General features: G+C 47.3%; 9 protein-coding genes across 9 annotated transcripts; 1 reads left to right on the top strand and 8 right to left on the bottom strand.

The window, feature by feature from the left end:
- Positions 1-2: 2 nt before the first annotated feature.
- On the bottom strand, positions 3-5612 carry TbgDal_XI1170 (calpain-like protein, putative, (fragment); the record flags this gene model as incomplete). Its single annotated transcript, XM_011780964.1, has 1 exon — positions 3-5612. A coding segment is annotated over one exon (5610 nt), but the record flags the coding sequence as incomplete, so codon positions are not given.
- A 383-nt stretch (positions 5613-5995) lies between these two features.
- On the bottom strand, positions 5996-7633 carry TbgDal_XI1160 (hypothetical protein, conserved; the record flags this gene model as incomplete). The annotated part of the gene is made up of 1 exon (XM_011780963.1): positions 5996-7633. The coding sequence occupies one exon, from the start codon at positions 7631-7633 to the stop codon at positions 5996-5998; it is 1638 nt and encodes a 545-aa protein (XP_011779265.1).
- Positions 7634-9081: 1448 nt separating this feature from the next.
- On the bottom strand, positions 9082-11136 carry TbgDal_XI1150 (ABC transporter, putative; the record flags this gene model as incomplete). The annotated part of the gene is made up of 1 exon (XM_011780962.1): positions 9082-11136. One exon carries the CDS (start codon positions 11134-11136, stop codon positions 9082-9084), a length of 2055 nt encoding a protein of 684 aa, XP_011779264.1.
- A 1100-nt stretch (positions 11137-12236) lies between these two features.
- Positions 12237-13700, bottom strand: TbgDal_XI1140 (hypothetical protein, conserved; the record flags this gene model as incomplete). Its single annotated transcript, XM_011780961.1, has 1 exon — positions 12237-13700. The coding sequence occupies one exon, from the start codon at positions 13698-13700 to the stop codon at positions 12237-12239; it is 1464 nt and encodes a 487-aa protein (XP_011779263.1).
- Positions 13701-14223: 523 nt separating this feature from the next.
- TbgDal_XI1130 (RNA processing factor 1, putative) lies at positions 14224-15219 on the bottom strand (the record flags this gene model as incomplete). Its single annotated transcript, XM_011780960.1, has 1 exon — positions 14224-15219. The coding sequence occupies one exon, from the start codon at positions 15217-15219 to the stop codon at positions 14224-14226; it is 996 nt and encodes a 331-aa protein (XP_011779262.1).
- Positions 15220-15709: 490 nt separating this feature from the next.
- TbgDal_XI1120 (hypothetical protein, unlikely) lies at positions 15710-15832 on the top strand (the record flags this gene model as incomplete). Its single annotated transcript, XM_011780959.1, has 1 exon — positions 15710-15832. The coding sequence occupies one exon, from the start codon at positions 15710-15712 to the stop codon at positions 15830-15832; it is 123 nt and encodes a 40-aa protein (XP_011779261.1).
- Positions 15833-15883: 51 nt separating this feature from the next.
- TbgDal_XI1110 (hypothetical protein, conserved) lies at positions 15884-17593 on the bottom strand (the record flags this gene model as incomplete). The annotated part of the gene is made up of 1 exon (XM_011780958.1): positions 15884-17593. One exon carries the CDS (start codon positions 17591-17593, stop codon positions 15884-15886), a length of 1710 nt encoding a protein of 569 aa, XP_011779260.1.
- Positions 17594-19511: 1918 nt separating this feature from the next.
- Positions 19512-21446, bottom strand: TbgDal_XI1100 (hypothetical protein, conserved; the record flags this gene model as incomplete). The annotated part of the gene is made up of 1 exon (XM_011780957.1): positions 19512-21446. One exon carries the CDS (start codon positions 21444-21446, stop codon positions 19512-19514), a length of 1935 nt encoding a protein of 644 aa, XP_011779259.1.
- A 1664-nt stretch (positions 21447-23110) lies between these two features.
- TbgDal_XI1090 (ribokinase, putative) lies at positions 23111-24112 on the bottom strand (the record flags this gene model as incomplete). The annotated part of the gene is made up of 1 exon (XM_011780956.1): positions 23111-24112. One exon carries the CDS (start codon positions 24110-24112, stop codon positions 23111-23113), a length of 1002 nt encoding a protein of 333 aa, XP_011779258.1.
- Positions 24113-24220: the final 108 nt, after the last annotated feature.

Raw genomic sequence — 24220 nt, 5'->3', positions numbered from 1 at the left:
AGGATCAAGGAGCTGCGGCTATCGGATGCTTTCAGTTTAGCAAGCTCATGTGAATGCTCGTTCATTGCAACTTCTAATTCAGCAATGCGTGCAGCATTACCTTCACGATCCTCAGCAATAAGCTTACGACGCTCCTCTTCCATGGTGCTGAACTTCTCATCCTTATCCAATCCTAGCTCACTTAGCGGCACTCCTTCTGGCATAGGATCAAGGAAGCTGCGGCTATCGGATGCTTTCAGTTTAGCAAGCTCATGTGAATGCTCGTTCATTGCAACTTCTAATTCAGCAATGCGTGCAGCATTACCTTCACGATCCTCAGCAATAAGCTTACGACGCTCCTCTTCCATGGTGCTGAACTTCTCATCCTTATCCAATCCTAGCTCACTTAGTGGCACTCCTTCTGGCATAGGATCAAGGAAGCTGCGGCTATCGGATGCTTTCAGTTTAGCAAGCTCATGTGAATGCTCGTTCATTGCAGCTTCTAATTCAGCAATGCGTGCAGCATTACCTTCACGATCCTCAGCAATAAGCTTACGACGCTCCTCTTCCATGGTGCTGAACTTCTCATCCTTATCCAATCCTAGCTCACTTAGTGGCACTCCTTCTGGCATAGGATCAAGGAAGCTGCGGCTATCGGATGCTTTCAGTTTAGCAAGCTGTTGTGCTATATTGTTGAGTTCCATTTCTATTTGTTCAACCTCTGAATTTTTTTTATTTCTTTTTTTTCTTATTCGTTCCGCTTCTAATGTTGTGAACTGTTCGTTGTCATCAAGCGGAATGTTTGATATTGAAATCTCGAGTCTGTCTCTCTTAATGTAGTTTTTTCTCTCGGATCGATTTAAATGTTTTGATGCTTTTGTAGCTTTGTGATGTAGATTTACTCTTATTTTCTGCGCTTCTTCGCTGTTACGTTGATTACTGTTGTAGTATTCAATCAATTTTCTCTCCATCTGCATATAAGTTTCTTCTTCTAAGTTTAATTCGTGCGGTTGGCGACCCTCAATGTCGTCTCCGAGGTACTGTATCCTAAAGTTGTTTAAGTGTTCCTTGCCAACAGCGTATTCTATTTGAAGTAACTGTTCCCGAATTGAAATTGCTTCCTGTGATTCTTTTTTCCCTTTTCTTATCATTCCAATTAGGCTTATCTCTTTTGCAACATAATTGTCGTGTTCGTCCAGTTTTAGTTCTTCAAGTGGTATTCCTAGTGGGGTGGGGTCAAGAAACTTCCTAATCTCTTCTTTCATTTTGTCGATGAGCTCCGTAGTCCTACAATTCATCATGTGTTCCAGTTCAGCAATTCTTTCTTTGCTAGCAAGGGAATCCTGACGCAGTCGCAGTTGCAGTCGCTCCACTTCGAGTGAATGAAACACATCGTCTTCGTCCAGCGAAAGCTGCGCTACAGGGAAACCTCCTGGAGTGGGATCAAGGAACAGATCACGTTCACTCACCTTCAGCTCCCTCGCGATCTCGTGTACACGGTCCGCTATCACGTCCTCAAGACTCCGTAACAGTTTCTCGTCTTTTCGCTCCTTACGATTCAGCGCACGGAGGCGGTCCTCCTTCTCACTCACAACTTCGTCCTCGTTTAAAGGAAGCAACTCAAGGGGGACACCCTCAGGCTCAGGGTTCAGATATCGCCGCTCTCTCAAATGCATCTCCTTGGCAATAGCATTCGCACGTGCCACCATACTATCTTCAACCTCAGCCAAACGACTCGCATTAGCAATGGGATCCCGCTTTAATTGCATGCGCTCACGTGCCATCTCAGAAAATGAAGAGTCGCTCATCAGAGTGAGATCCAGGGTGGGAATTCCTTCCACCTCGGCTCCAAGGAAAGATAAGTCAGGGTCACTGGAACTCTCCAACCGCATAGAGTTGTCCGATAGTCGCCCCGAGAAATTTTTGAGATCCCCTTCGCTTATAAGGAGTGGTGAGTATGGCAAGGACCCGGTACTCAGCTTTAGCTCTTTTTCCACCTGCAAGATTGATTTGCACAAGGGTAATGCTTCCACTGTGCGAACCTGGGCCGACTGCATAGCGACAATTTCTATTCTCAAAGGAACCTCACCCTCAGCACGAGGGCAAACAACGTAAATTACATATCTCCCCCCTTCGGAGAGGTGATGAACTATTCCCATCTCCCTGTAGTTGGTCGCGGTCACAACACCACTGAGTTGATCATCTTCAGAATTATACAAATACATGGCAAGAAAATCATCTGTCAAGGCATTTGAAACACTGTCACCGTGGCAGGGTTTTTCTTGACGAAGAAGGATATGAACGTCAGTGGGAACATTGACAATAAAATCCACTTGCTCCCTCACCCTCTCTTTGACAGTGAGATGGGCAATGGCTGGAAGATGCCGCGCAACACCCAAATTAAGACGCTCAATTGTAACACTGTTCCTGTCGTTCGCACTAAAGTACCAGTACGAGAGAAGAAACTTCGTTTTGTCACGAAACATCGCGCTTGGAACGAGAAAAGTGAGGCTATTCCCCGGAACAACAATAACATCAGCTACTTCACGGTAAGAAAAGAAACGGCCCTTATGAATCAAAACATGACTATTGGGTGTCAGCAAGTATGTCGGGATCGATTCACCCTTAATACTCTTGGCAAGCGACAACCCACATTGAACATAGTTTACCTCTTGCTCGGGGAGAAGGTGTAGCACGCGACGCTGATCAGGTTGCCCAATCATTGCAATAATCTGTAACGGGGTATCCGCAGTGTTCTGCACAACGTAAATGGGGTTCTCACGCCACGTCACAAGTGTTGGATTGCCACCGTTCGTGCCCTCACCCCATTCACTGTTGAATTGCCACCCGGGAACAATAAGACCACGCACCATAACTTTCTCCACAGTGAGAAATGCATTGCAGAAAACTTCCACGGGAATGTAGATAGTATCCCGTCGCTCCGGACATAGACGGGTACGCAGCTCAGACGACCACGCAGCATCGCTTGCATTCATAGGGCCTTTGTACTCAGTCTCCAGAAACGGATTATGAAGTTTTACAACAAGATCAGATATGGAAGAGGCCTCACCATCCGTTAACGATACCACATCAAGGACAGCGTACTCTTGCCCATTGGACAAACCAAGGGTGTCATCGAAACCGGGGCGTGCAACGGCAGCACACGCACAATCCTTCAGACCCTCACTGAGCTCAACCCAAAAACTCACATCATCAACATCACACAGTACAGCCTTCGCGAGTTTCAACTCCATCGGAATGCTAAGCACAGGAAGCCCTGTTAGGTCGTAAAACAGTTCCCGCAGCGTACATCCCTCAATATTTTGGTATAGTGTGTAGAACTTAGCATACGCCTTCTCTAGTAGTAGTGGCCACCAATAACCATCAGATGATCGACAGAATAAAGTTTTCCCACCAAGAAGGGGAATACGATCATCAATCTCCACCTTCACCCACTGACCGTAGCGGTGGAACCGGAACGTGTACCGTCCGTCACGTCGTACAGCCTTCGTCACAAACGCGTCACGAATTACGTTGGGGTGGTGCTCCACCAGCGCTGCAAAAGCGGTCAGACAACAGCACTCGAAGTGTTCACCCTGCTCAAACTGCTCACGACTCAGACGCTCCGGCAAAAGTGAGCGCGTCTTTCCCTCAGGATAAAGGTCACCAATGTGGATCCACGGTTCATTCGTCATAATCTTATTATCAACCATGAAACGTTTATCTTCAAATGGGACCGTACTATCGGGTACCTCAGTGAGCACCTGCCCTCCACCAGCAACAGGAATGTAGTCAATGGGATTAGAAACAGTAGCATCCTCATCACCCTCTGCAATATCATCCTCATCATCAAACATGGAGGCATCATCAGGAGCCTCAACAATACGAACATTAGCATCAGGAGAACCAACAATTGTGAGAGCAATGGGTACTTCACCACTTGCCCGGGGACACGTAATTGAAATAGCATAACGACCACTACGAGGAAGGCGATGCAAGACACTTGTTTCCCTGAAGTTCGTCGCAGCGTGCACACCTCCAATCTTACGGTCCGTGTCATCATAAAGGTAGACACCAACGTAATCCTGAACCATAGCATCACCACCGGTCTTCTCACTTACAAACGGTTTTTCTTGATGCATCAAAATGTGAATGTCAGTGGGTATATCGACGTAAAAATCCCTTCTATCCTTTGTGAACATTTGAAGTTGGAGTTTCTCTTGGATAGGATTGTGCCACAGCAATTTCGGCAGAGCAAGTCGACTAACATTGAACTCCGTATAATTTTGGTGCTTCATCCGGTACAGTGCGAGCGTAAATGCACTCTCCGCTCCCTTCTTCATGCAAGAAGGTACAAGGTAGCACAAGGAATTAGGTGGTATCCGAACGAAACTGGACACTTCACGAGAGTTTAGGAACAAACTCTTGTGTATTGCTTTGTGATTGTTCCCTGTTACAAAATATGTCGGTATTTGTGTGACTGTGGTGCTCTGAACAACAACAATGCCACACCTTTTGTACATCAGTTCATCATCTTCTGATGTCCAAAGATGACGTTGATCCTTCTGCTTAATCACGACAACCAGTTCCACGGGGTTGATCCCAGCGTTCCTGACGCAGTATAGGGGGTTCTTGCGCCATGTTACACTCGTGGGGTTCCCTCCCGCAGTTTCACCCTTCCACTCATCATCAAAATACGTCGCGTCACCATCAATAGGGGATATGTAGCAAAGTTGCACCGAATTTACGATCTTCAGGGCAACGTGTAGCGGAAGAAATATGGAGTGCGTATCATCCACGTTATACTTTTCACGGAGTTTGGGGGTCCACTCCGTGTCCTTACTGTTCAGCGGGCCTTTGTACGTGAATTCCTCGTCCTCGAATGGGTTGTATAGGTGAATCACAATGTCGCTTACAGATGATGTCCCAGTTAGCGAAAAAATCTCTAGTATCCCGTATTGTTGCTCACTCTGCAAACCCATCGACTCAAGGTCCGTTTCCCTCGTCAGCAGCGAACCAACAAACTGGCCGGATTGCAGCTTCTGTGCGAGGTCAAGCCAATACTGACCTCCAGTCACATCCACACCTGCAGCCTTGGCAAGCCTCGCGTCCATGGGGATGTTGAGCACGGGGTTGCCAGTTAAGTCATGGTACGCCTCCTGTAAGGTACAACCCTCCAAATTGTCGTAGCTGGTGTAGAATTTCGCATAAGCCTTCTCAAACAGTAGCGGCCACCAATGACTAGTGGGTGATCGGATGAACAAAACTTCATCATCCTCAAGCATAACAGAGTCATCAATTTCAACCTTCACCCATTCCTTGTCACGAAAGAACTGAAACGTGTACCTCCCGTCACGCCGCACATTCCTCGACACGAAGCAGTTCCGAATGATGTCGGGGAATTTTACTAAAGTGGCGAGGGCAGAAAGCATGAAGCACTCATAGTGACTTCCTTGTCCGAACTGTTCGCGTGCAAACGTCTCCGGGAGCAATGATTCCTTCGCACCATTGGGGTACAATTCGCCAATACGAATCCATTGCTCCGAGACGTGTTTGTTGTTTCTCATAAAAATGGTGTCATGGAAAACTACATCGCTGTCAGGAACTTCACTATTTACCTCTTGACACGCCATGTTTATGGTGACTCGCACACAAAGACGTTGCGAGTGTATTGCGTGTCAATATCGTCTCTATATTTTCTTGCGTTCTCTTTTTGATTCCCTTGAATTGTTTCTTTACTTTCTTTTTTGTGAAATTGAGACTGGCTATGAGATAATGCAAATTTTTTAAACTATTTTTGAATGACTTTACTTCTTTCTCGTTTTGTTTTTGCACACTACGCAGTGTACGACTTATCCGCCTTCCGATGATGATTGTTGGGTCACAGCGTAACGATGCAGTTAGAACTTGTAAAAAAAAAAATGTTTATTAAAAAATTCCCAAAAGAAAGGGCATGAGCAAGGTGCTTTTACGAATATTTACTTAAAGCAGCCCTCCTATGGGTGTACCCTTTTCTTTAGTCACCCTCAAAGGAAGATAATGACCCACATGATCCTCCGGCAGATTCAATGGTTGGCAGATCCTCCAATCGCACACGTCCGGACTTCAGCCCCATAGTAACCGCTTCTGGTAGCATTGAGGGGCTCCATAACTGCGAGCTGGGTGCATCTGCTTTTGCTTTTTCGCTTGCTTCACTAACGGGAGACTCCGCTCGCGCCCGCTTTCTTGAAATGGATATGATTTCCGGAGACTGTGGCTCCGGTCGAGGACAAACAGGAAAGTGGCGCGGTTCTTTTCTTAGTTCTACGGCGACGAGGTAGACACGGTCGTTGTTCCGCAAAAGCGAAAATCCCCCACTTTCCCACTCCACAAAGTGGTGCAGAACACTCTGAGGTACTTTCTCACCCCCTGGTCCCGCTCCATGATCACTATTTGTGTTATTTACGTCCTCCGAAGGGATCGCCCCGCAGATAGCTCCATCGACGGGGTGCCACAAAGCGACAGCTAGTTTTACCTCGTTGCGCTCCAGATGCCCAACGACGTCGTCATGTAACGACGGTCCCCGACGGATACGGACGCGGCGGTCGTCACTAGCCGATGTGTAAAACGCGGGTTCCGGCAGGTGTTCAACCCACATTTGGCCTTCGGCGGTGGCACCGCACGTGTCGCCAACCTCTACCAGCAAGACCATGCCGTTCCTCGTCGCAATTTTTGACCACCCCCAGATCCACTTGCCAGTTTCAATGTATGTTAACTCATACGCCTCAGCCAATGACGCCGCGTTTGGGAGTACCCCCAAGACAAGCAACACGTATTCCTCACGTGTCGAGGGGTCAACCTTCTTGCCAATGGCTTCGACCATGCAACCGAAGGGCACCTCACCAACAATGTCAGCAAAACGATGAGGAAAGGCGCGCACTCGAACACGCTTGTCCACCCTCGCTGGCGCAAATCGCCTCCAGTACGGAACCACCTCGCCAGCGGGTCCCATGGTTCCATCTGCCCAAAGCACGTAATTACCACATGAAGAAATGCATTTAGCCTCCCGCACACCACCGTGTAGAAAACGGCGTTTACGAAACTTTAAAGTACTGTTTGGCGTTAGCGAGCCCCTGTACCGCGATGGTAGAATAGTTGCCTCACGAACACAATCCTTCAGCTCGAACCACCGGTAGACCAACAGGGGCCTCCAAGATGACAGGTAGTAGTCCCTCAGTTTTTCCGTCCCAAAAAGTGAAACACTGATGTTACATCCTAACCCATACGACGCAGCCCAAGGCGCAGCAGCAGACCTCTCCGGCGCATCGTCTCTCAGAACCTCCGGGACACCCGTGTCAGTTGCGACACAAATCGTAACAGCCGATCCCTCTTGTAACACCCACGCAAGTGCCGACGAAACCGCCTCGCCCGTCTCGTCGAATCTGAAAGATGCAACAACATACGGGGGAAGATCACACAGCACACCATCCGCAGTCCTCACATAAGGGGAATATTTTGCCCAGAGAGTAATGCAACTGTCTTTCAAGGGGGTAAGGACATCGTCACGTGGACTACATTGAAGACGTATGAAAGAGATGGTGGTAATATTCTTGACGCGAAACTGAAAAAGTGGCGATTCCCCAACGTGAACCCACGTGTTTTCTCTGTTCGTCATACTCCACCCCCTGATAGGTGTTGCTGCGGTTATTCACATCCACACCAGTGAGAAAAAAAAAAAGCAATGTTCAAAAAAGGGAAAGAGAAGGCAACGAATATTACTACCACCGCTAGAAGGTGGGGGAAGGAGAATGAACGACGTACCTACAGTAAGTGACCGGTGAAAACACCCGGGAGCAAGGGGAACACACACGTACACACGCATATATATAGGTATGCGTGTGTGTGCATGTGCATGTTTACATCTCTATTTTAATTGAGGTATAAGTCCCACACACACGAAATAGGCCATTTGGAACCACCAGACTCCACAGCCTGCCAAGTGAAAATGGGGGAAAGTGGAAAAGTGGATTCAACTCACTTTGAGCATAAACAAATGGATCAAAAAAAAAACATAAAATAAAAAATGTTGTGTCTGGTTTGGCTTTACAAAAAGCTATAACACAGCCAAAACCGTAGTGGTGTGAAAAATCAAGCACGGCATAGCCCAACGCATACACTTTAAGCGGTCCCTCCTACGAACAGTCAGCGCCCTACCTATCCCATACCAAAAGGATAAAATGTAAGGAAAGGAAATGATAGACAAAATGCTCTTGTACATTTGTACAACGTCGGACTCGCTCATAGAATGGCAGGAGGTTATTCAGCACTTACAAGTTAAGGAAAACTTCCTTCCTCTAATCTTTTTCATGTAAAAATATTAAACAGAAAGGTGTATAACACTTTTTTTTGGGGGGGCGCTATGAATAGTTTATCCCTTCCACAGGATCCCATAAAAAAGTTAACACGCAGACTTACATACAACCAATCTTTCCCGTGCATCCATTCCGACCTCAAGTCGACCAATCACCTGGCTACAACGCATTGTATATGTAGGAATACATAAGCACGTAGTACTGATATGGTGACGAACGAAAAAAATTTTCCCCTTAACCTCTCCAGTGCCTTCGCTACTCCTTCAAGTATCATCCCTCTAACAACTTAGTTACACTTTTGTATACTTCCTTTTTCTTTTAACACCCAAGTCAGCAACGTCACCGCTTGCTCCATATGTTCCAAGGCCTCCGGTAAAACATGACGAGGGTCGGGAGAGAGGGGACGGCAAGTACAAAAGGCGCGTAAAAGAGCAAGGTATCCTCAATATACATAAGTTCTAAGCCCTTGTTCACCTCCACTTGCACAGATCTTATTCAACATTTTAAAAAACACGCCAGTGCAACTACTACCATCAATACCAAAATAATTTTTTTTTAGAAACACACACACACACACAATAGGGAGGCACATGGCATTTACAAATATAAGTGTTAAGTATTACAAAATTTTATAAGTAACCCATTCCGATGGTAGGGGAAATTATTTATCTCACAAGAAAACCACAACAAAGCGAAACATGCGATGTGCTCCTGCCGTGACTTACTTTTATGCTCTTCACACACGCTTGGGTTAGAAACCCCTGTGCAAATCAACTCCCACACCTTCGGCATTGGAGGACCCACCAACCGAAGAGATTCCTTGCGTTACAACATCGTCACTGCTAATATATTGGGTTACTTTGGTTGTCATCCAACGACCACCAGGAAGGGCTCTCAACACGTGCGTGTGGTGCTTAACAACTTGTTCACGATGCGTGACAGATATCATGCGCGCATTGAGTTTCCGTAAGTTAAGCATCACTTTCTCTTCCGTGTCATCCATCATAGATGTAGCCTCATCCAACAACACCACCGGGATTTCCCGACTCCGGTCCGCTTGCAAGACTTGGTAGAACACACGGGCCATATTAACACGTTGTTTCTGCCCACCGCTCAGGGAAGACCAATCGTAGGTTTCATCAACGTTTGAAAGATCGCAGCCCACTGCCGGACTCTCAAAGCCGCCGAGCACCTCAACAACAGACTCGGCACCGGCGAGACTAATGGCTTCCTTTATACATGCAATGTCCCCCTCATTCAGAGATGTTATAATCTTGGGGTAAAGAATCTGCTCCACGAGCGTGCAATGGGGCACCACGTAACTTTCCTGCGGGGCGAACAACAACTTCACACAGCTGCTCATTGTAATGTCTCCTTCGCAGGCCCGCCAGAGACCAGATATGAGACGGAGAAGTGACGTCTTACCTGACCCATTGTTTCCTGTAATCACCCAATCCTGATCGTTTTGGATGGTAAGATTCAAGTTCTCGAAAAGCACGTGACCAGTTGGGGTTTTCAGCTTCACATTGGTAAAGGTAAAAAGTGGAAAGCTCAAGGCCCCGGCAATGGGTACGCTAGGAGAAACGACTGTTGGAACAACCGTTCCAACATCTGGTATGCTCGCCACACACGGAAACGTATCGCATGTGTCCCCCTCAATATCCTTCAGTATCCTGTCAAACTCCGCAAGTTTTAGCGTATAGGTTGATAAGTGAGAGATCTCACGGAAGTTTGACACAACGTCTGTCACACTTTTACTGAGATCCCTCAAGTACAGCAACTCCACATAAATATCACTCGTGGATTTGTTCTCTTTTCGCAGTGCATCACCAAAGACAATAATGCTAGCAATATTGCGCAGCGTCGTTGCAAAAGACAGTTCAAGGAGGTTAAAGTGTCCACGGGAGAGCGCAAAATGATCGAGATAACCCTTCAGCACGCCGAGTTGGGTGTCAAGCTTCTTCCTAGTGTGTTCACCACCCCTGTGCAAAGCAATGTTTTCTACATTACTCAAACTATTTGAAAGCATTCTTCTGTAAGCATCCTCCTTTGACAGCAGAGACGCGTATATTTTCCCAAAAGGCGGTGAAAACTTCTTCATCAGAAGGACAGACGCCAAAACTAAACCACACGCAGCCGCAGATGCACCGGCACCAACCCGTCGTATGAGGGCGACCATAGATGTAGCAGAACCGAGTGCCGGAAGCACGAAGTAATAGGGGAGTTCCGTAAAATGTTCGGCAAATTCAGCGCAATACGTCGTGACTACCGAGTCCACTGCCTCCAGCCGCTTATCTATCACAGCGGCTCTGTAAAACACAAGCTGGCTGTAATACCGCTCTTGAAAGTGTTTACTAAGTCTCACACGGTAGCAACCTATCAACCATGTTCGAAGGTGCTCCACACAACTGCTACAAACAGACGACAACAAGTGAAGCGCCGTACGAAGAAGTAAGGTGTGCGTGAAGTTGCGCAGACGGGTTCCACCCGTCCCCTCCGTCATCGACTTCAACACCCTGCCGTTTGCTTCGGACGTTAGTGCCCGAATCACCGCCAAAACAAAGAAGAGTAAGACAAAAACAAAAGTACCCAAAGCTTCCTTGCACCAAACAGTGGGTAGTGCTATTCTGGCAACCTGCATGAACTCACGAAAGAACGACGATGTCGCTCCTCCTTTTTCCTTCTTTTCGCTGGGGATTAAAGCATCGCTATGACGCAGAAGTACTCTCTGATACGAAGCACATAGAAAGAACGTTGCCGCACTAGTCACTATTGCCCCATAGTCACGAACCCAATGCGTTGTCATTCACCGGTGTCTTGTACAACCAGGCAGTTGCGGTAACGACTAAACACACACACACAAAAAAAACACAAAAAGAAAAAAGACGCTGATCAACTTAGTAACAAAGGAAGATGGGCACAACACAACACAACAAAGAAGAAGGGAAAGAGAACCACAACGTGAGGGAAATTTAAAAGGAGATGCATGATAAATGCAAAGTCCCATGCACGTGGTGTGGAATCAGTTGGACGGCACATTGAAGAAGGAACAACAAGAGGTAAGAGTAAAAAGAAAAAAAACCCTACCGCTTGAAGAGAGTGAAACAGCAGCAGGTGATAAACCCCTTACTCCAGGCGTTTTTATTCATCCCTTATTCATCATTTCTTGGGATCGTGCTTCACTTCATTGCGTCCTCACATGTCTCCAAGGTAACCCACGTTCCTCATACCTTTTTTTTTTCGAATACGAGGTAAAAACAATAATTTAGTATTCACTAATAGGACAGTGCTATCAAGTTTCTTCCACTGCAGTTCCGCCCCTCCACCACAGCGGTAAGCTCCTGACGGTGAACTCAAACAAACTAAAAAGGAAGCGAAAGGAGAGGTGGACGAAAGCAAAACGAGGAGTGGAGCCGAGGAGCGCCGTTAAGCAGAATGATAATTGGGTTATCAGTGAAAAAAAGAAAAAAAGAATGACGAAGTGTTCGAAAGGTAAAGACTTGACATAACACGGAGTTAACATATAAAAATAAAAAGGTACAAACGACTCGGCGGTCCCCTAAGACCTTCAGAAAAATACGAAGAAGATGCAAGAAGGTAATCCGGTACCCGCATCACATAAAATACAGGCCGCGTCCATCCATACATTCCTCTGATTGGGAGTTTCTCCGCCAAACGTCCAAAAAAAAAAAAAAACGACCATGTAAACAACCCCTCCTCTAAGAACTGGCACCACAACACCCATCAGGCCGTTAATCCTCTGCCGTCGCCTATCATAATTAAAGATACAAAGCAGAAAAGAAGTGTAAACGATGAAATGAAGAGAATCAAGAGGACATTCTACACGCACACCTCGCACACACACACACACACCCTTTGCCGCTGGGAGTGATCACAAACACAAAACTACGATCGGCCCACATCGTTAACATTGGCACCCTTTGCTGAATTTGGCAACATCCAGCGGTCAGTTGCCTGGCAAGTTGTCAGGCCTAACTCACCACCTTTCGAATCCAACAGTGGGAGTGCCAGAGATAAGAGTGGATTACGCACACTCTGACGCTCTCCCGTAACCTCTTCCCCAGGGTTCGCAGCACACCCTTCCTCTGCCGCCCGGCACGCTCGCTCTGGGGATATATTGCCATTAGTGCCCCTGGAAACGTGCGGTAACTGGCCATCACCTTTCTCGCCTGACGCAGACAAAAACTCACGGGGTTGTTTAAGGTCAGACGCTGCGGGCTGTCGATAGTTTGCAGCAGCAGCCTTTTCTCTTCGAGCAGTTTTCTTGGTAGCAACTGCGGAAGAAAGCCTAACCACCCTTGACCTATCTGTCGACGGTACATCATTTTGGGATACCGCGCGCTTCTTCGAAACCGACCGGGACGCGCTGCGTTTCTTGCACCGCGTTCCAACAGAACCGCAGGGCGAGCGACCCTGACGTAGCTCCTCCAACCTTCTCCTATTCTCCACCTTTGCGGAGCTATTATCCATGTCGTGTAGGTCTTTCAAGCACACCTGTTGATTATTGTTCGATGCTCCACGTGAATAGGATGTCAGAAGGTTGTCATATTCTTCTGAGAGCCTACAAAGCAAATCTGAATAACATTTCAACATTTTTTCAATGCCGTCCCCACAGCTACAACCCCCACTATTAGATATAAGTGATACATCGACCTCATTCGTACTTGCCTCTTCTTGCTGTTCCTGTGGGCGTGGAGATGTGGAAGTCGAAGGAGCGGTCGACCTACCAAGTTTAACCGCTATGTAGCGCCAGCACGGGGCTTTCCGCGAATCTCGCTTATGATTGACACATAATCCCAACTTGAAGTCCACCAGTTCGTGTCCTATTGCCTCGTATTGCTTTTTGTACTCCATAATTAGTTGGTAAAGACCATTGTAAATTAGGGGTTTGTCCATAAGTGTGGACTTCCGACTAAGTCCCACCGCCCCGTACATGGAATTGCAGCGTATTACGAGAACAATATGATGATATGCACGCCCCTTCGCACGCGATTTAAACGAAAGGGGAATGCGGTCAACATCCTTCAGATCCTGTGTGAGATAGAGTCCCACAAATGTAGCTTCAAGGCAACGGATCGGAAGCGCCTCTGCGAGGATTTCTTTCGAGGTAAAAAGAATGCTCTGCAGCGACCGGTGTTTCTCAAGACAAAAAAATGTATTAGGAAGAAAATTGTACGAAAGTGAGTTGAGTATATTCTGAACATACGGAATCTGAAGGCGTGAAGAAAGCTTCCGTGGAATCGATAACTCGTCGGGACGCGGGACTTCGGGTAAACTTTTTGCGTTCGTGTATGGATTCATAGAAGCGAGCTGCTCCATGACGGTCCGAACCCTGTCTGAAGAATACATAGTGAATCACCTTCCTTTCAGGAAACCCTCCTCCTCAGTGCCTCCTCTCGTTCTACATGTGGAAGAAAACCGTGTTAATCGGGAGTGAGCAACAACAGTTGTAGCAGAAAACAAAAATGAATAGCATAAGGGGGCTTTTAGTAAACCGTAACTGGTTATTCAAGCGATGTGTACAACATGTGTGGCTTCGGGTTGGTGTGTGCTGCAACTAAATATATATATATATATATATATAGCAGAAGGGTACGTGAAGAAGCATCAAACCGGTCGAAAGTGCTCGTTGAAAGGAGGAACTCCGGTTCATGCAAACAAACAGAGACCCGCTGTGCACACTCAATGTCAAAGGGAGATGCAGTTATTTTTCTTTTTTTGGGGGGGGGGGAGGAGGGATACTGTTCCACCGCTGCAAGCCCCTTACCGCGACGCCCCTCACCCACCAAACCCTCATTAATATATTTACTCGTGATGGCAGTGACCCTTCCACGCACACACAATAAAGATGTCGCCCTGTCATACCAAGTCCTTAGAGGTACCACTCCAGCTTGTCGTCATCATGTTCCTTCTTGCGGAACCACTCGTACTCCCCGAACTGTGTGTCAAATGTTCCGGACTGCAACGACAGAAGCCTAAGAGTAAAGCGTGGCCCCATTTCCTGAATGCGCACGGCATCTAAACTGTCAAAGATGTAACGGTGGGTACGCATAAATATGTAATCACGCTGATTGTGAAAGGTCGCCACAGCACGACCCTCGTAGTCACGCGTTGCCGGGAACAAACATTCTAAGAGGCGGTTGATACGACGACCCAATCGCGTGTCAAAGTTCTTGAAAATAAGTTCGGGATAGTGCTCCGTTCGCGGTGCTGGATCTTTCAACTGCGCGTGTGTCATGAAGTTTGATACCCGAAACATTGCCGTGGGTCCCTCAGGTAAGTGTGAAATGATTAGATTGTAAGGTTCTTTCAGACGATCAGTCACAACTATCAAATCCGTGAATTCACGGTTGATACAAAACTGAGTAATCTCCTTCAAGTTGTATTTCTTACGTGGTCGGTAGATGGAATTAGGAAACAACCAGAGCGCCTCCTTGACAAACAATTTGGTTCGAAAACACGGGTGCTCACCGGTTGTAATGAGAATCTTCGGCTTGCGGCCTTCCTTAAAGTACGACGCAAATTCATCATCCGCCTCATCACGCAAAATCTCAGCATCATTTTTATCCTCCACAAACGTGACGTCGGGGAGCCGCATACGCTCCTTTGTTTTGGGAATCGGCTTCGCAGGGGCGTTCTCCTTGAGAACCTTCCGCTCCCTCTCACGTGCCTCACGTCGGAACCGTTTCGCATCTTTTGTTTGTTCCCTCAGTTCCTCAAACAACTGACTCTTTTTTACCGGTTGTCGCGTACTACGATATCGTTCCACTAACGCCGGGTCAACCTCAGTCGCACGGTGCCTAACCTCATGCCGCTGCCTCTTCACTACAGGCCCGGCGCTACGTTTAGTGCGCGCACCTTTTCCCATTTGCTACAAGAGTACGTCTCACTTCACACACCTCCCCAACTGCCTCACTTCCTTGCCGCTTGGAAGGGGAAGTGTTAAAGGAGGGGAAGCCAAAACAGAGGCACACGCAAACAAACGAATCCCGTATCCCTCTTTTTTTCTTGAATTCCACAGCAACGAGGGGTATTACGTGCCACAAATACGGAAGGGGGGATTACTTCAGAGTTTAGCGGTAGGGCACAAAAAGAAGAGAACAACGAATATATATATATATATATGCATACATGCAAAAAAAAAAAAAACTACACAACCATATCAAAGCACAACCAGAGGGGCACGATAACAGCAAGGGCGAGTAAAAGGAAAGAGGAAAAAGAGACCGAGGCGAAAAAGGTGTGCATCTTACTGGAGAAAAAGGATAATCAGCTTTGTCCCCTCCCCTACAAGAGTGTTGTGAAGTGGAAACGGCAGCCGACCGTACTGGGCTCATTTCATTTACAGGGTGGAGGGGATGGCCACCTCACCGGCAACCCTACAACGCCGTTATTTTCGTCGCGTCACCGCAATGTCACGAAGATGGTTGGCAATCAAGCGGCTGAGGGGAATGCCTAGTGAGGCCCTCAATTCCTACTGATATCTTTTTTTGGTTTTCAGCACCCGCTTTTATTACCACTGCAATAAAAGCTCACTCCTTCAAACGGTACTTTCTACCATGGTACTCAGCAATCCTCTTGAGTGAGTCCTTCAGCATTACCTCGAAATTTGGTGCGTCACGAAAACGAGCCATATTCGAATGTACTGCCAATTCACTCCTCGGCATGGGTCCAGAAGACAGTGTTTTCAACACGGCGTCGTCAACGCCTTGCCGCAAGTCCTCCCCGGTGAGTGTAACGGAAGTCGCATGAACTGTTGACGGTGTGGCCTCCGCAACAGCCAACCGGGCGGGACCACTTGAAGACGGGCTTTCACGCGAAGAAAGCAGACCCAATAGCTCAGAGCGAGCTGCAGCATTCTCTGGAAACCCCTCAGCAACACGTGGACCGTGGATCACAACAAATGGATTATGCTTAACTACAACATGCGTACTGCTAATACGAGAGGTAAGTGTTGCAGTCTCAAGAAGCTCATGCTTTGAAGCCAGGGGGCCCAGGAAGCGCAGCCGAAGAGCGTCTTCAATTTCCTCTTTCCCACGAATCCGCAAGAGTAGTCCCGACGACTGGCACACTTTATAGCTTCGTCCCGTCGCCCTTTCAAATGAGGTACGGAGTTCCGACTCATCGTCAGTAGCGTCACCTAAAGTGGAAGATCCTGACAGTACATACAACTCATTTCGCTGAACCATTGTGAAGTACACACCAACACGCAACCGCACACGCCGCCCCTGGATAGCGGCTTCGCTAACCATCCGCGCCACATGTGCAGCCTCAGCATCAAACAATGTAATACAATGTGGAACGCTGTGAAAAAGCCCTGGATAACTCCTCTCCTCCGCTTGACGGTGCGCAGCCAAAACTGCCGACCATGTGTTCCCAACGGTAGCAGGTGCAAGGCCGATCGGCAGAGCGTCCATGCACGCCTTCTGCATACGCGCAGTAAGAGAGAGTCGCAGCACATCGTCGATATTGAAAGAAGGAGTGTGCAGTTCTAGGGACCACACGGTATCCCCGAATCGTGCTTCTGACCTACCAACTGCATGTAATGTACTACCAGATGCGGAGATATTGCCATCCTCTGACGTGAACGCCAGCAGCTGCCCTGCAAGAGCCTCCTCCCTTAGTGGGTGCAAACCTGTGTAAAGAAGCTCATGTCGAATAATACCAAGCGCTTTTTTCAGCGCACTGACGGCAGAATGATCAGGCACAGCGTCTGTTTCCCTCGCAGACCACGCCAGGTTAACCATACTTGCCAATTGCGCCAATGGAGGCCATGTCAAGTGATCTGAGGTATACAAATAGGGTTGGAGTCGTTCGTCATTCCAAAGTGTCTCCCGAGCCCACCTCAAATCTTCAAGAGCCCGCCGGTGCACATCAGCATGAGAAGCATGTCGACGGCATCCTTCCTCTCGGTCATATTCGTCAGGAATGTTCACAAACATCCGCTTCTTCCCTGCGGTACGCTTTTCGACAACCACCTCGGCGCCACCACGCGATAAAACCCGTCGCAGTTGTTTAGGGACGAGCAGTGCCACAGATTCTGACAAAGAGGAGGACTGCGTTGACGACGCCGAGACCGGCTGCGCAACTGACATGAGACGCCTCACACCCCTCCCTTTAAAATCGCTGCCTCTATTAAGCAGGTCCGCTACCCCCACCAACCAACAACCGCAGTCGCAACTACAAGGCGTCAGCTTTGTAGGGTTAAAAATAAATAAATTGATATGCAGATAAAATAGCATAACATAATCGAGTAACCGAAGTAAGCCAACCACGTGCACAGGTGGAGGCAACACGACAGTCTATCGGCGGTGGAACAAGTCGAAAAGGGGAGACGTTCAAACACAAATTAAAGTAAATGATGAGGGAGAAACAAAATAAAACGACAAAAAGGATGGGCAGGATTGTGTAGTGTAAAATATATATTTTGAATAAGTGCTCATATAGCCTCGTGAACATCTAAAGGTGAAATCTTGGAGCGCGACATGGCATATTGTGTTAATAGGCACCACGCAGGGGGCAACCGACGGTGCCTGTCTAAAAGGTCGCGTTTATTTGTTTTTTTTTTCACTTTGCAGGGAGAAAGAGAGAAGGAGTTTCATGTGACTGTTAAAAGAAAAAGAAGAATTAGGGGAAATCAAGACCGGCCTTCGCGCACAGACACGCTCGCTCACCGCCAGTGAACAACTGCCCCTTCTTCTCTTCCACTCGCTTTTTTCCATTGTTTTTTTCTTTTTTTAATTAATTACTGTCGCTGCTGATCTGCGTCACAAGCTACAAAAATACACACTAGCACCGCTTAACGGAGCTTCCTCCGGTACGCTCTAACAACAGATAAGGAGCAATATTCTCCATTTCCCTGGGGTTTTCGTATAATTACCATCCGTTTCTCTCTCCTTATCAGCATCGGTACTATCCCCCCACCCACCCTCGAACACAATCAGCCATCTTAGGAGTTAGTGTGCAAAGCACATCTTCACAGACCAATTTGGTAAATTATTTATTTAATTACTTTATATTTTCACCTCCACCTCACACTCTTTCCTGTCTCGCCAACTGTGTTGTACCTCCCCCCCTTTTTTTTCTTAATCTAACAATTCCTCAAACTTTCATCAAAAGTCCATTCGAATGCTATTTATGCTTTGCCCCTCCATCCTCCCTTCTCTCTTCCTTTTTCTTCCTCAACTTAATGACACGACACAAAAATAAACACAAACAAACAGGGGAGTGAATGCGCATGTAAGAGAGAAGGGGAAATTGTAACGCACCCACAACTGGGGAATACATCGCCCTCCGGTACCATACATGAAGTTCCTCTTCCCCATCTTCGCATTCTCCAGTCTCACTCCGGTGAAACAAAATGTTTAATAATTTCTATCACCGTTATTGCTACAGAAGAAAAATTCACTGAGATTGATGGGGGTGGATGAACAACAACAACAAAAAAGAAGTCCTCGCGAAGAATACGCAAGGTGTCGTGGTACAAAACAAAATAAAAAAAAGGAAACCGAAATCAAAAGGGATTGCAAACACGTACACTAATGCACGCATAAGCAGACTAAGTTATCTAGTGGTCTTTTTTTTTTTCAAAACACACACACAAACCAAAGGAAGCAAAAGTGTGGGTCTCTAAGATCAAGTGAGAAAACAATAAAATAAAACACTCAAAAAAGGAAATAATAATAATAATAATAGTAGAACGGTGGGGTGAACGCACACAAAAAACAAGGAAAGAATGGCAAGAAGTGTGATCCACAACCGGCGGAACGGAAACAATGATAAGAATATGAAGCAAGCTGCTCCCACTAATGGCAGTTGTGTCAGCACCTTCCGCCTGCGCTTCTACAATTTGCTTTCGAATGATCGCCAACTTCTCTTCTCTTCAACAGCGCCATGCATAACACTTCCTCTTTTATACACGTATACGCATGTGTGTGTGTGTGTGTGTGTGTTACCTCATTCCAAACATCCTTTTGCGCCTTTCAATCTACCTCGTCAACTTCAGTAATCATATAAATCCCCCCAGCTCCATGTTAATGCAGAGACTTATTGTTATCACTTAACACTATGACCTTCCCTTGCTCGTTGTCCCCTCCACCAGAACATTTTAAAAAGAGGGGAATTATCAATAAACAAAAATGATGATGCACTTCTACACACTCACCGCGTTCTCCCCCCAATACTTGGGGGGAGGCTCAACGCCGCTCCTCTGGTTTTTCTACGCCCCTTCCTCGTGCATATGTTAGCTCTTGCAAGCATTAAACCAGCATTTTCTGGAACGAACTTGACAAGAAAATTGTCTAATACGTCGGAGTCGTCATTAGCGAAGCTATTCCAATCAGAGGTGGGTTTGTTGAAGTGCCCGTTCCGGCGGAGAGTGACAGGCTCCTCAACAATGGATTCCAGATCCTCTTCTGTAGCCAAAAATGGGTCCGGCGGGATCGGGGAGCTGTGAGTAACGTTACTGAGCGGTGGATGACACGTTGGGGCTTCCACTGCGGTGGCAGATGCTTTGCGACACCTTCGTGTTGTGGTGGTTGTGCTTTTGGGAGCCGATTGTGGTCGTCGCACAGTGGCGGAAGTTTCGTTTGCCTCTGTCATGTCATCGGTATCGACTGAAATGTAGGAAACGGAGCGAGCAGGCCGTTTCTGCATAGTTCCAGACCGGCGAAGTAGCACCGGCTCTTCACCCCCATTCAACTCATCAATCAGTGGAGGCGCAGCAGGACGCGGAAGACTTCTTTTTGCTACAGGGACAACCTCAGGCGCAACAAGAGGTGTGGCGGATGACTCTTTCTTACAACTGACTGACGGAACAGACCTTTCGGCTGCACGTTTCTGTGGCGCCCTTTTACGGTTTTGCGGAGCACTTGCCACAACCCTTTGCGGCATCCAGTCCCCATGTTCCTCGTCACCCATTCCATCAACCAAATGAACCTCCACTTGCTTCAGTCCCCCGCTCTTGCACGGTTTAATTATAATAGGGAAACTCTGGTTGGAAAGGTCGTCCAGCAGCCCCTTCACAACGCAACTCACAGTGGCCGTAATTTCCGTTGGAAGGGATTTGATTTCCTCCTCCGCGTTGTGGATATCTATCACATGAATGCATTTTTGGGTAGTGGAATGCACAACACCTCCCTCCACTGACTCGCACCGCGTGCGCCTTCGCGAAGCGCCCCCTACACCGACACCACACTGTGGAGTTGCAGTAGTTACACATCTGGTGGTCTTTTGTTTCGCTTCATGCGGTGCCACGCTTGCTTCCATGGAGTACCCTTCCTCTTCAGATTCTTCTTCCTTCGGCCTGGAAGCTTCTCTTTTATTTGAGCGTCCCCTCCTGCGAGGCAAATGATCAGCGACTGTTCTCTGTAAGTCACAATTAGCACGACTCACGTAATCGGTCTTTAACCCAGACTTGAGTGTCGCTTTTGCTTTCCGGATAGGAGTAATCTCTGGTGGTTGGCCCGCATCATTTCCAGCATTAACTCCTTCATTTGTATGGGCACCTCTATACCCCTCTCGCTGCGGTGGCTCATTTTCCTCTAAGGGCCTTAATAGTTGAGTACAGAAGTCCTCCACCTTCCTTATTTCAGGATAGGAAAAGGTCGACATCGCCAATTTTTCTTCAGCTTCGCGGTGTTGGCGACTTTGAGAACGTGAGCGTGGGATTTTAAATGTTGTGCCTGCCACAACAAACGGACGGTACCGTTGATCCCCCTCCTCACGCCTCCCAGCAGCGCCACTGCGAGCATAATGGCATTCCTCCCCACCGTCTCGTACCGCTACTGCTGCGCCATTATCGTCGAATCCTCGCTTGTCCGACAAACCGTGTCGGTCGTCCCATGAGTAGTATGGTCGCTCCTCACGTACAGGGGCTTCATCGCTTTCTTCAAATGTAACACTACGGGTCCGTTTGGGGAAATACGGTAGCGGCGACAGCGTAAAAGACATATCATCAGGGACCGGCGAACCCACCATGCCCCCGCGCGAGTACGAGCGCTGCCTTTCCAAAGGGGTGGACCCCAGAGACCTGCGGCGTGGGCAGGGTGAAACGGGTTCTCTTAGTGAATGCATAGATTCGCCATATCCGCTCATAATGTGCAAGACGTTATATCACAAGAATCAGTCGTTACGCTACCTGTCCACAGGGCAGACCAGGATAAAGTAGAGTAGAGTCGGAGGCGCGTGTTGGCTGAGCTGGTGAGAGAAGATGGTAGAGGTGAAAAGGGGTTAAAAGAAAACGTGTATTGTGTCTTCCTTTGCTTTCTAGTTTCTTCTCAAATATGAATAACTTTTCGCCCTTTTTCTCCTCCGCGTGCAAGCGGCGTTGTCGTTCTCTCTCACGCTTTCTCTTGTTCCTCCAGAGTTACTTGTAAATATATCTTCTGCTTTACTTATTTTTTTTTCCTTCCTTCGTCCTTACTGCTGATGCGAAACAAACGGACGATAGGACGTAAGCACAATCTTCACACTTTTAATGGGATAACGCAAGAGCGCCAGCAACAGCAAGAGGAGAAAATTTACAAACAAAAAAAGGAGAACAAAGAAAGGATGGAAGAAGTAATAATAATAATAATACGGCTAGCATTGGTATCGCTAATCGATAGTACAAATCGACAAAATAACACTTTCGGATTCAGATTCAGCACACTCAAAACACAAGAAAGTCTGGCGAACGCAGACGGCTGAAAGCCGAAGTATAGAGAAAATGTGTCCCACTTCCCCAACTCCCACTCCAACTGCCTCGGAATCATATTAAACCCACAGCTTCATATGGCCGGCAGTAAATGGGTTGTTAAAAAAAAAAACACAAAACAATCATTAAAATGGAAAAAAAGTGGGAACGAGGGGGGAAATTGCGAGACGTGACGCGCCCACACACCAGACAGTTTTCGGGGCAACTGTACCGAATGAAACCATTCCTCTCGCCATTTCGCGTGCAATACGGTTAAGCATCAAACATATCTGAGTAACTACTCCCAATTGGCATTCATCCCGTGAAGGGCTCAGTGCCTTCCGTGTGGGCACACCACATTTAATGGTATTTACCTTTAAGGTGACATATCAAGGCGGTAACCAGCAAAACTAATAATATTAATAATAATGATGATGATATTGATGCCAACGATATTATCCAAAAGGTAAAAAAAAAGAACAAAGAAAAAATGAATTCGCTAAAATTAAATTACCGTTTTCAGTAAGTACAAAGAACCTCCCATGTCTTACAGTGTAGCAATAACAACGACATAGAAAATCCTTTCAGTTGTCTAAAACAAGAAAAAAGAAAGGGAAAACAGTAGAGCACCCATACGCTTCACCCTTCGTCCTCACTTTGCGATCGTCCACCACCTCCTCGCCACACCCCTTCGATACGCACAAACTCTGCCCTTACGAGGGAATCGGTACATGTACAAAAATAAAATACTATACACATACTTCCTGTTGTGTTTCCTCTTTCATTTTTCCACTCACTTGGAAACGCAGTTATGTACGCGTATACATGCACACGAATACATCCATATTTACATGTGCGTATCTTTTTTTAATTTTGCGTCACTGGTGGCATCCTTCCACATCCCCCCACACACACACACACATGCACACATACATAAACTCATTCCTAAGGTGGACTTTACCTCGATATCATTCTTACTAAATTAGTACAAGCGGGGGTGGCTGTTCTTTTACCTCTATACTTATTTCCTTGGGAACGAATCTGATTCCCGCCACACAACAACGTCTCAATCCACACGTGCGTCCTATATTTTGCATTCCTTCACCTCAGCAGGCAGCTCGTCAAGTGTGGGATAGGATGATTGGGTGCCTGGCCGCTGAACACTGATTGCCGCAATCATATTCGCCCTCTTGCAGGACTCCTCGAGGGATTTGCCCATCGACAGATAAAACACCATGGCACCAACGAAGCAGTCGCCAGCACCAGTGGAATCCACAGCCTTCACAGTGATACTGGGCAAGTGTCGTGGTGGTTTGCCCTTCTCGCCAATAACGTAGCCGTTTCCTCCGAGAGTCGTTACAACACTGTGTGCACCCAACTTCTGCATTTCCTCCGTAGCAAGGATGGCGGACTGGGTGTCTTTCACGTCAATACCAGTGATCATCGATGCCTCCACCTCATTCACGCAAAACAGTGACACATATGAAAGAAAAGGCTTAACAACAGCCACCTCGTCCGCCGAAGGAGCGGGGGCAGCGTTGAAGACAGTGTAAATACCGCGCGTATGGGCCTCCTTAAGCACGTCAAGCGTTGTTTCAACTGGAATTTCGTTCTGTAAAATGATGTAGCGACACTTGGGGCCGAAAAAATTGTTGTAGTTATCGGACTGCTTACGGAGATAATCCACTGTAAGGGCACCGGTGGCGTTGGGCGAAAACACTATTTCATTGTGGGACGTAGTGGAATCAACAAAGATCATCGCGAGCCCCGTTGAGGTGTTTTCCATTCGGTAAACATTCGACACCTGGACGCCATTCCTTTGGAAGTTCGCGATGTAATCCGCACCATCGCCATCAGTTCCCACAGCGCCCACCATTGAAACGGATGCTCCCAGACGTCCAGCGCAGACGGCCTGGTTAGAGCCTTTACCACCAAAACCTTTGCTGAAACTGCGACACCTGAGCGATTCCCCAACCTGTGGAAGGTGATCAACGTAGGCGACGTAGTCCACAAAGCAAGCGCCAACCACGACAATAGGAGTGTCTGCGATGCATCTGTTCCCGCTCTTAACGCCGGCAGCACTCATTGTTCACACAATAATAATGATAATAATAGTAGTGATGATGATGGGCAATGCACGTATGCCAACACGAAATGTATATTTATTTATATGTGGGTGGCTTCTTTTTATATA

The sequence above is a fragment of the Trypanosoma brucei genome, chromosome 11 (assembly GCF_000210295.1).
Source record: "Trypanosoma brucei gambiense DAL972 chromosome 11, complete sequence".
In the NCBI taxonomy this organism is placed as follows: domain Eukaryota; phylum Euglenozoa; class Kinetoplastea; order Trypanosomatida; family Trypanosomatidae; genus Trypanosoma; species Trypanosoma brucei.
The sequence above is the reverse complement of the archived record's forward strand: the minus strand, read 5'-3'. Positions and strand labels throughout refer to the sequence as shown.